General features: G+C 34.3%; 1 protein-coding gene across 10 annotated transcripts in view; it reads left to right on the top strand.

The window, feature by feature from the left end:
• The window catches only part of Diaph2 (diaphanous related formin 2), an 831,690-nt gene that overhangs the window by 80,798 nt on the left and 738,658 nt on the right, over positions 1-12,234 (top strand). For 8 of the 10 annotated variants that reach the window (XM_048797302.1, XM_048797304.1, XM_048797303.1 and 5 more), the window contains one exon: positions 2,341-2,361. The exons of the other annotated variants lie outside the window; for them this stretch is intronic. In XM_048797302.1, coding sequence (XP_048653259.1) covers positions 2,341-2,361 — 21 coding nt within the window. The remainder of the gene's footprint in view (positions 1-2,340; positions 2,362-12,234) is intronic. 10 annotated transcript variants of the gene reach the window in all.

Raw genomic sequence — 12,234 nt, 5'->3', positions numbered from 1 at the left:
TTTTTTTTTTTTTTTTTTTTTTTTTTTTTTTGTTGGTGGGAACCGAACCCAGGGGTGCTCAACCACTGAGTCACACCCCCAGCCCTTTAAAAAAATATCTTATTTAGAGATAGGTTCTCACTAGGTTGCTTAGGGCCTTGCAAAGTTGCTGAGGCTGGCTTTGAACTCCTGCCTCAGCCTCCCGAGCCTCTGGGATTACAGGTTTGTGCCATTGGCCCATCATGAGTTGGACTCTTTGATTACTGTAGGAAGTGTGGTTATGGACTGACCTAGGCTAGCAGTATATGTGGATGATTAAGCCACAGATAACCTGGGAGACACTCTATTTTCAAAACATGAGCATGTTTTTAGAAATGGAAAACTGTGCTTTGTTAATATTGCAGAAATTGTCCTACCGATTCATAATCCTGAAACAGGCACAACATGTTGGAGATTTATAGAGGGTTTTACATATATTTAACAGCATATTTTGACACTTAGGAAAAGTTATTCACTGAAGTCTTAACATTAGTTTGCCAAATGCTAGTGACTTCATTAGAATACCAAGAATTTAGTTTATTTCTAATTTAAATCAGTCTTTGAAGTTGAGATTTTAGAATATGTGAGATTATATTTTTGAAGACATAGGAACCTTTGAGAAGAATCATTGATCTAAAAAATCTCAGAAATAATTTAAGAAGTGAAACCAACTGTATTCACAGATTTGCTAGACTTACTTATATAACAAGTACTTAAAAGTTGTAGTCATCTGTATATGCGTGTGTGTATGCATTTATTATAGTTTTGCTTTTGTCATTATCAGAGACTTTCTTTCTTGGGTCATTTCCAGCTATGGTCTGGATATGATGAAACAATTAAACCCAGACATGACCAAACTAGTTTATCTTAGCTTCCCTTGGCTAATCAATCTAATCTAATGCTGTATGTGCTTTAGCTAAATGCAGTCATTTTGCAATCTAAATGAATCATTAAATGGGCCATATTGTGGTTGTTTCACTGAGTATAGACCTGCCTTAATTGTTGAGACAGGCTTGCCTTCTCTTTTTAGTCTTATGTCTGTGCTAAATAGACAAGGGACAAATACAACCTCTGTCTTTTTTGGTGGGAGGAAATAATTTAGGTCAATAGCATATCTTTCAATTCAGAAGAGTGTTAATTGCACCAAAGAGGCTTTTATTCAACTAAATAATCACTGACTGTAAATAGTCTGTTGAATGAATATTTAAGAAACATGCTTCTCCATTTGGAGATTCTTGGATTCCTCTGAAATAATTTACTTGGAAACTGTCATTATCTTTTTGCATCTTGTCATATCGTGTTTCATTTGGGATTCTTACTGGGGTTGCAATTAAATTTGATTTTTATTTTTAAAGCACTGGCTGAAAAATAGAATGCATCTTGATAATAACCGCTATCAGATTAATGATTTTAGATTGTGGATTAGTTTTTTTGGGGACACTGCTTGATATTCAAATGTGGGAATCTGATAACAGTGATTTGATTTATATTTGGATTTTGGCATAAAATTATGTTTAGGACTGTGAGTTTACTTCTTGTTTTCTTAAACACATCTTTTCCTCTCAGATTCTCTTATCTCTTATCTAAAGCTCAATATTGAGATTTTTGGATTATTTCCTCCCAGTGAATATAAGCATTTATATTTATATATAAAATCTTCATTGTCCTCACATTATATAGAAAACTCTGATTTTATAATAGAAATTCTAGGATGACCTAGAAAACTAGAATAATAAGCAATCTTTCCTTGTAATTTTCAAGTATAAGATAAAACAATAGTATAACCCTTAAATTTATAACAGATAAAATGTTCCAATTTTCAACCTAAAGTTTACTTCTGAACTTAATGCATGACTTTAAATGTGACAGTTTGTTTTAAAACACCTTATTTTAACCTTAATAGTATACTTGTCATAACAAAGAAAGAAAAAAGGGCAATATTTGAAAATAAAATCAATTTTGTATTGATAATTTTTTTGAGGGGCTGGGAGCTGATTCCAGATTGCTATTAACTTTGCATGACTTGATATTTAGATTGTATTATAAGAGAAGCTCATTAAAATACATTCAAAAATTCTCAAAATATAATTATCCTTTATTTTGGAATCCTTATTCCATAGAGGACATATTTTTGAAATATGGTAGAAATGAATATTTATTGATTTGTTTTAACTTCTAGATCTAAAGTATTCAAAGTGTAAGTAGGGTTAACTGTTTACTAATTTACTAAACACTTCTGTGAAAAAGCTTCTGATTACTAATATTGTTGCTGTTTGTTTTTTTTTTACACCATAACCTCTCTTCGTTGACCACTGCATGCAGATAGTTGGAAGTAAAGTTATGGTAAGTACAAAAGATGTGTTTTAACCTTAGATATAAATTTGTGCTTTGGGAAATTATGATTGTTGTTAGTATAGTATTTTATATGTTTGGTTCTTCTTTTGGCATATATTTTACCAAAGCAATGGGATTCATGTTAAGATCAGGTGATTAGGATTTATCTCTGTTTTGTTTTGGGATATGGTTTAGAATTAGAATGCTGGTATATTTTCTTAGAAGGTTTACCTTTTGTTTTTTGGAAGTACTCTTGGGTTAGTCTGTGTGAGTCTCATGAAATTGTATGTTGTACCTTAGTTTCTCAGTATGGCAGAGGAAGATTCCTAAAGTATTGGTTTATGTACATTGGAGTTCTTTTTTTTTTTTTTTGTACCAGGAACTGAACTCAGGGGAACTCAATAACTGAGCCACATCCCCAGCTCTTTTTATATATTGTAAAAATTTGAGACTGGGTCTTGCTGAGTTGCTTAGGGCCTGGATAAGCTGCTGGAGGCTGGTTTTGAACTCTTCTTGATCCTCCTGCCTCAACCCTTTATCTCCCCTAGGCACTGGGATTACAGGCTTGCTCCACTGTGTCTGGCACATATAGGAATTCTTATTAGGCAATCTGAATTTGACTTTAGTATCACTGGGCATATAATGTAATGAAAATGACGTTTGCCATGCAGTCAGGGGGCCTGGATGCTTGTTTTTGTTGGGTGCTATTAATCAGCTCTTTGAGTTTGGGCAAGTCATATTTATTTTGGGTTCATTTATTAAATAGATATTTTGAAATCATTTGCTTAAATTATCTACTAAGGTTTTTTTTTTTTTTCCTTTATTGGTTTTGTACTCAAGGTGTAGTATATTGTAGTTCTGTAATTATATGATGCACTATTATATAACAAGCTAAAATTGGCCTATATTGTGATTGAGAGCTATCTGTAATTTGCTGTCTTGATTGAGCATTCTTTTTCAAAATATTTTTTTAGTTGTCAATGGACCTTTATTTTATTTATTGATATATGGTGCTGAGAATCGAACCCAGTACCTTACACATGCTAGGCAAACACTCTGCCACTGAGCCACAACCCCAGCCTGAGTATTCTTTATTTAGAGAAAAGGATAGCAAACATTACCTTTAATATATTTGAGCACAGAGGTATCTAGAACAGTGCATGTATTAGTATCTGTTTTGCTTTTAAAAATATATTTTCTTTAATTCATGTGACATCTAGAGGGAAAAAAAGCCATCAACCTTTTGGAGTAATTTCAAAGATCAGATATTTATTTAGTGTTTTTTTATGTGCCAAGAATTTTACTAGGTACATTGATTAGAAAGTTTATGTTAGATAAGACATGTTGAAATAATCAATATATTAAATTGTGCACACTACCTATAAGTGTAATAGGAATTCATAAGTGGGAGAGAGAGGGAGGGTTGGTGTAATTAAGGGAAAATTCATGCATATTTCTGGACCTAAGCTTGGTTTTCTGGAATCTTTCCTTATGAGGATTCACGGATTTGAGGATTTGGATTTCAATAGGGAGAAGCCCTCAAGATAGTAAATGTAAAGGCCTGGAAAGAGAACCACAATGTGTGTGGGGGTAGGAAAGAGGGAAATGAGATGAGGTTGACTTTGTTGACTTTGTTAGAATGTATATTAGAAGGATTTATAAAACCAAGTTGAAAGAGGGTCTGGAAGTTCAGGAAGAATATAAAAAAATTAGTTTGGGCAAGGAGTGATAGAATATAAACAGGATTTAAGAAACATACATTTGATAGGTATTTAGGTTAGATAAGGATAAAGGTTCTCAAACCTGACAGTGCATGAAAATGCAAATGTACCCCCCTCCCATCCCAATCCAGGATTGTGATTCCTGAGGTCTGGGAAGTAGCCAAGAAATTTGCATTTTTATCTAGCACCACAGGAGATTCAGTTAAGGGAGCTTGAGGAGCACACATTGTGAAATATAGTCATGCACCAAATAACCTTTTGGGGGTGGAGATGCTGTTTCCTTAAGATGGACCTGAAAAATTCCTATCAATTAGCATTTCACTATATATTTAGCTTTGTTTAAATACACAAGTTCTTAACACTGAATTTCAGTGGCCTACAGGATTAAGTATGGTAAAGTGGTGCAGTTTTATAGCCTATGAGCTGAAGGGGGAAGGGCAGGATGGAACAGCCCAGGACACACTAACAACTTTTACAACTCAATGAAGGGAGGGCCAATTCCTGGGACTGGTTACATTAGCAACAGGTTGGGGGTGGGGGCGGGGGCGCTGGTTATCTTGATTCGGTGGAGGAAGGGCTCTGAAAGCATTTCAGTCCCTCTGGGGGCAGTCTCCAACTTCCCAGACTCATTCAAATTGGCCTCCTTGATCTGACCTGACTCAATTTACCCATCTTTACAGATTGCCTGTCTAACTCTGGCTTCAATAGGACTATGTCAGAAGCCAGTGAAATATTAGAGATTCCTTCATATCCAATCAGTTATTAAATTCTGTTGATGATTTTTCCTAATTAACTCTCAATTTGTTACCTAAAGCTTGTTCTTTGTCCTCGATGCCAATTCAATAAAAAAGGACACATTTAAAAAAATATTTTTTTAGTTGCAGATGGACCTGTATTTTATTTATTTATATGTGGTGCTAAGAATTGAACCCAGTGCCTCACACATGTTAGGTAAGCATTCTGCCAGTGAGCTACAAGTATCCCAGCCTCCAAAGGGCAGATTTTTGAGAACTTGGAGAAAGAAGGTTTATTGCTTTGCTAGCAAAGGAGAAACACAGGGGACTTCAGCTCCAGAGGCTGTGATTCTGCCAATCCCTGAGAACAGGGGTTTTTAGAGAAGTGATTCATTCCAGGTGTTTCCTGTGGGGGGTTGTGATTTACTTGTTAATTTGGGAGATAGCCCTTCCTTAGATCTTCTGGTGCTAATCTCTGAGTCTGAATTACTTGGTTCCTGTGGAGGGTGTGTGCTCAAAGACCAAGAACTCTGTCTGGGATAGGAAGAAGGTAATCCTGTCCCCCATCCAGGTTAGGGAGGGGGAGATGGAGAAGAGGAAAAGAAAACATGTCCATTTCAAGTAAGCCTCAGTGTCAGAGCAGCAAGGATTATATTCAAAGCCTGAGGTGGACCACAATTACAAACTGTCTTCCATAGTTACCTATACTATTACCTTCTCATAGTATACATTCAGTTCATTCCAATCATTTAACACACAGGTGATTGCTGTAGGCCTTGGCCAGTTTACCCTGTTTTCAACTTCTCATTGTACCCATTGTTCTTCATGGTTACCAGAGATCATGGTATTTCCCTCCTCAAAACCTTCAGAGGCCTTCCTGTTGCCCTTTGTGATCTCCTCCTTGCCTTCTTTTAAAAAGTCATCTGCTGCGTTCCTGTCTTCTATTCATATAGGGACAATTGGCAATTTCTTAAGACACTTTTCTTTAATACCTCTAAATGAAGCTTATGCCACTCCTTTGAGCTGGAGTATCCTTTCTTTAGGGTGCCCAGCAAGCTCCTAAATATCCATCAAGATTAAGCTTCCTATCAATCTTAGGAGAAGCTGTCCTAGGTATCTCCTTCCTTCCCAAAGCTCTATTATTAATACTTAACACATTTTATTTTAATAAATCACTTTCATGTCTTTTTTCACCAATGAACACAGCTTCTGCCTTCAAGGAGCATAGGTCAATTGAGAAGAAGATAGATAGAGGGTAAAGATAGGACCTGAAAGTACAATATACAAAAGGTTTCAAAGTGGGAGGCCAACAGAATCTATAAGGTCCCCCATTGATAAAATGAAGATAACAGTACTAAATTCAGGGTCATTTTGAAGCACATCGTTTATATTTAATATATTTAACTGATAATCTCTGTAATAGTAGGTTCAAATTATATTTTTGTTAACGTAGTGAATGCTACAAAATACTTGATATGAAAGACATAAACATAAAGATAAGACTGTGAGCTACTTTTTCTTTTTTGCTAAGTATCCTAGATATGTGCTATTCGAAGATTTAAAGGGAGAAGTAGGATTTGTTCTGGGTCAAGAATGGTAGGGAGGATTCAGCTGGATGCTAGAAGGAGACTGCCTTGCCTATTTATTGGAAGCTATATGTTATTTCATGTGGATTATTTCTGGGATTTGAGAAAAAATGTTATTAATATTCATATGTGATCTCAAGTTTATACTGACAAGGTCACTTTAAAGATTTAATAAAGTTTTTGAGGATTTTTTTTTGTAGATAATGTTTACAAAGGAAAAGGATAAAATATCTTCTAGAAGATATTAAAACTAGCAAAGAGAATTTGGAGTAGGGTAGAGATAGAAAGAACTGAAAGACTTTTTCAATGGCCTCTAGTTCTAAATAAGTGTTGTAGAATTCTGAATCACAATAAATTGTTTTTTATTATTTATAGTACATTACATAAAACAGATTTAGAAAACAGCTAAAATGATTGACTTGATTTTATTGCAAGCCAAGAATAATTTATCCACAGGTGGAAAAACAGGCATTTTTTTCTGTGGGGGGAAAAAGTAGAATTGACATGATTACACATGATCGTTGGAAAATGGAATTATAATGACCATACCTTACAATGTTAAATATAAGGTAATTTAATAACATAAATAGTTGAGTGGCTAGGGCAACAACCTGAGGAGCTTTTTAGGGAAGTGTTTGTTTTGGCATCAGAAAGACCTTAATTTGAATGCCTGATTCACCATTCTCATTCTGTCTGACCTTGTAAGCTTCTCTGACAGTTTCCTTTCTTTCTTGAACAAAAAGTTACTAGGTACCTGTTAACCTGCCAGGCTCTATTCTAGGTGCTAGAATGAGAAACCATACAGGTAAAGTCCTCATGGACCTTTCTAAATTGGGGAAAAAGACAAAAAACATATAAAATATATTGGTATATCAAATATATTGGCAGGTAATGGTAAGTGTTATGAAGGGAAAAACATTTTAAAAAGCAAGATGAGAATACAGATCAGGGATATGTACATATGAGAGAAAACATGTGACCCTTGACTTTTACTTAACATGATACTCATGTTACATCCATTTTCCTGCAACTGCCATAATTTTATTCTTCTTATGGCTGAATAAACTGTTGTATATATATATGCCATATTTTCCTTATCCACTCGTCTATCAATGGACACCTAGTTTGGTTCTATAACTTGGCTATTGTAAATTGTGCTGCTATTAATATGGGTATGCATGTAACTTTGTAATATGCTGACCTTAATTCATTTGGTTAAATACTGAGGAGTAAAGTAACTAGATCATATTGTGGTTCCATTCCTAGTCTTTTGAGGAGCTTCCATACTGATTTTCATGATGGCTGTACAAATTTATATTTTTCACCAACAGTGTATGAGTTCCTTTCCCCCCACATCCTTGCCAGTATTTATTATTGTTTGTATTCTTGGTGCTTTCCATTCTAAATTGAGTGAGGTGGAATCTGACTTTAATTTTGATTTATATTTCCCAGATTGCTAGAGATGTTGAGCATTTTTCATATAATTGTTGGCCAAGCACATGATGTTTGAATAGACCTCAAAGAAATTGGAGAGATCCATATAAATATTGAAGGGAAAGCTATGCAGAAAGAGAATGTCAAGTGCAAAGGCCATCATTTTAGGAGAGATATGCCAAGAGTTGTGACTTTAATAGTCAGTGAAGCAGCTTAGAAAGACCTCATAGTTTTGAGCTATGGAATGACAACCTCTGATGTATATTTGGAGGAACATAAATGTGACAGTGGAAATTAGAGAGATTAGAGATGAGAGCAGGGAGATCGAACTAGGGGTTGTTGCAGTAATAAGTAATAAGACCCTGAACTGGAGGGTGGAAATATAATGACCATACCATTAGGAACTAAATGGAGGGGGGAGAGAGGGAGAGAGGAAGAGAAAAAGGAATATATCAGCCTCAACAAATGATTAGAAAGGGCAGAAGAGATATGTGAGTCAATAATGATGAGATGATGAGTTCAGTTACATACGTAAATCAAGGAGAAATGAGTAAGATCACAAAAGCAGGAATGAAGTTTCACCATGCAATAACATTTTTCTAGCATCAACAATGTAATTATCTTGTTTCAGATAAGACTTTTGATATTTTAAATATTCTTTGTGCTATTTAATATTTTAAATTTACCTTTGATGAAAATGTTGGTTATCATTCGAATACCTTTTTCCCATTTGTAGAGGGAAGCCTGAACATCTTTACCAGGTAATCAAGGCTACATGCACATCTAGATGACTCAGTGAAGAGCTAAACATTTTGGTAGCCTGTGGTACTGTTTGTGAGATACAACTTCTTAATTAAAAGTCATATTTGTGGGGCTGGGATTGTGGCTCAGCAGTAGAGCACTAGCCTAGCATGTGTAAGGCCCTGGGTTCGATCCTCAGCACCACATAAAATAAATAAAATAAAGATATTGTGTCCAACTACAACTAAAAAATAAATATTAAAAAAAGTCATAGTTGTAGTTTTTGCAGTATTTCTAAATATCCCCATCATAGTGAAGGTTTAGTAAAAATGTCTGTTCATATACCCTAAATGAAGCATGAGACTATTAAGGGACCACTATTAAGGGACCTTTTTCTCAAAATAGAGCCACGTGGGTTTGTTTCCCCAGGCTGATGAAGAAGGTAATACCAAGAGAAAGCTCTTGTTAAAAGTATAAAGTTATGGTCAGGTTCAAAGTAAAAAATTTAAAATACTATTGATACATTCTTACCATAAGCTTCCTAGTAATAGTAATATTCATAAAATACTATGCATTTTTGTGGGCTGTTTAGCTGTTCCTACATGATTAAATTGAAGTTTTAATAGTTTATTAATAGAGTAGTTTCTTAATGAGTACCTCATATAATATTACATTTGTGTCAGGCCAATTATTTGAATATATTCTGCAAAACAAAATTAAATTTTATTTTGCTTTTTTGTTTTTCTTTTCATAATTGTGTAGTCCAGAAGGGGGAGACAAAACATTGATTATTGGAGTTTGAAGTAGTTACTTCATGATGATAAAACATTGCTTTCTTGGTCTCCAACTTGATTGTTTTTTTTTTTTTTTCTTCTTATGAGTTTAGAAATTATGGGATAGTTGCTACTGTAAAATGTTTAGTTTTATGGTAGTGAGCATTTTGTTAAAAATCTAAATTCAATCAGAATGAAAATAATCAATGCCATTATTTTTAACTAGTATATATAAAGTAGAAAAACTCATTTGGTAATCAGATGAAAATAAGACCTGAGACTACTTAATGATGGTATATAATAAGTGATCTTTTAAAAATAGCACAAACTCTATTAAAGTACCAATTTCGGTCCTTTCTAATTTCACATTCCTTATATGCAATGAGTAGCGATTTTCTCATTTCCTGATGTTTTAACACTTTAAGTTGGCTTGTGTATTATACATTGTTTTGGATAAGGGTATTTGCATATGTTTTGAAAGCTTTTATTACTTAAATGTGCATTCTTTCTTAGAATAATTTCTTAATGGCTCCTTACCCCCTAGTACATTGTCATTATATTGTTATGCCACCTTAAAAATTGTTTAAGTAATACAAAAACAATGTAGATGATGAAATATTAGCAAGTCATCTTACCTCTGGCATTTGAAAGCCTCTAAAAAGCAGCATGAACACCTATGTTATATTTAGACATATGCTTTGTACATTGATAATATTTATGAGAATGGGATAGTTTGTTTTAAAATATTTCGATATTAGAAACAAAAAGATATACTTTTCTCATAGGATTCTGTGTTGAAAGTTTATTAGCTGTGTATCTTGGTTGTGATCATGTTAGAAATTTCTTTTTTAAAAAAATATTTGTTTTTTAGTTATAATTGGACACAATACCTTTATGTAGTGCCTAGGATCAAACCCAGGATCTTGCACATGTGAGGCGAGTGCTCTACCACTGAGCCACAACCCCAGTCCCCATGTTAGAGATTTCTATTGAGCATTTCTTGGTGTGTACAATTGGATAAAAGAATAGATTTAAAATAAGATGCTTGATATAAGACATATAAAACTAGTATAGAGATTATTCAAATTGTGTTGGTCTATTTTTCTTTTTTAAAAATATTTATTTTTTAGTTGTAGTTGGACATAATACCTTTATTTTATTTATTTATTTTTTATGTGGTGCTGACGATTGAACCCAGGGCCTCACACGTGCTAGACAAGCGCTCTATTGCTGAGCCACAAGCCCAGCCCAGTCTATTTTATTTTTTAACTATGTAAAAATTTTGATCAGCTACATAGCATGAGGTAATTGTATGATAAGTGTTGTTTTCCTGTGGGGTTTTTTTTTTTTTTTAGGTGGGAGTATGCCAGGGATTGAACTTTCAGTGAGGCACTCAACCACTGAGCTAGGTCCCCAGCTGTATTTTGTATTTTATTTAGAGACAGGGTCTCACTGAGTTGCTTATTTCCTCACTTTTGCTGAGGCTGGCTTTGAACTCATTGATCCTCCTTCCTCAGCCTTCTGAGCCACTGGGATTACAGGTGTGTGCTACTGCACCCAGCTTGTGTGTTTGTTTTTGTTGTGAAACTATACAATCTCTAAGCTATGAATCCTTTAAAGACTCTGTGTAAAAATTGCTGTTACTATTATAAAACTTAAAGTGGGAGGACATAAAGATATTTTTTCTGAGATGATACTTTTTTGATCCTAGTTTTGCCAGCAGGAGAAAATGTGGAAGCAATCAGGTTAATGTTTAAAAGCTAACTTAACTTATGTATAGCAAAATTGTCCTTTTTCTCACATATTTGATTTCATTTCCTATTTTAGTTAATCAGTTTTCTTTTATCTGTTTGAACCAAAGTTAGCTCTTTTGAATGATATAAGGGCATGGTAAGTGCTTTAGGGTGTTTAAAGCCCTTTCACATACTTTCTGACTTAAGCAACAATTGTGTGTGTGTGTGTGTGTGTGTCTGTGTGTGTTCTTGCGTGTGCGTGCATGTTTATTTCTGTGGGTTTGTACACCATTTTTTTCAGGAAGACATTACCCTTATCCCCCAATTCCTGGAGGCTGGTTAGAAAGGGTCTGACCTTGTCCTTTGGATATTTTTTTTTAATGGCAGATAATTATATGAATAGTAGATACTGGCCAAGGTATATTCATAATTTGAATTAGTATCCAGTTTAGATTCTTGTATGAAATGCTTTGTGCGTCTCTGGCTCTAAATGGTCACATGACTAGTTTCATTAAGCATATATTTTTTTAAACTGGTGTCACCACAATTCAGATACTATGATTACTATATTAATTGCATGTGCTACTATAGTTGCAATCACAGTTACCTATATCAGTACAGTATAGAAACTAAAAATGAATTTTAGCATCATCAGTGGAAGATATTAGAAGCTGTCTGGATTCAGTTTTATGCTGATTTGTTTATAAATTTCTACTAACCTGTCATATCATTTTTTCCTTCAATGAACTTGTGATTTAAGGAGAAAGTGACTACTTATGCATTGTGATTCTTGTGCTTTGACATCAGTAACTACTTTGTGTACTATAGATAAATCATTTATGTTTATTGATAATGATGATTTTTTGGGCAGTTTTTTTTGGTCATGCATTCATTGAGCTGTTTTATAAAACAATTAGTTTCTGTGTCCTAGTTTTACTATGTATGTGTACACGCGTCTCTATTTATTCATCTATGTGTCCATCCTCCCAAAGTGAAATGAGCTAAAATAGGTTTTTTCCATGTTAGAAAGCTGAGAAGTATTATAAAAAAAAGATACCCTTTCCCCAAATTAGTTCAGATTTTCTTACTGAGTGGAGTGCCTTTGGTTGGTATAAGAAAAAGTGTATGTTATGGGCTGAATTGTGTCCCCCCCCCCCCCC

This window comes from Marmota marmota, unplaced genomic scaffold, assembly GCF_001458135.2.
Source record: "Marmota marmota marmota unplaced genomic scaffold, marMar, whole genome shotgun sequence".
Classification (NCBI taxonomy): Eukaryota; Metazoa; Chordata; class Mammalia; order Rodentia; family Sciuridae; genus Marmota; species Marmota marmota.
Note: the sequence above shows the minus strand (reverse complement) of the source record. Positions and strands in the feature narration are given on the sequence as shown.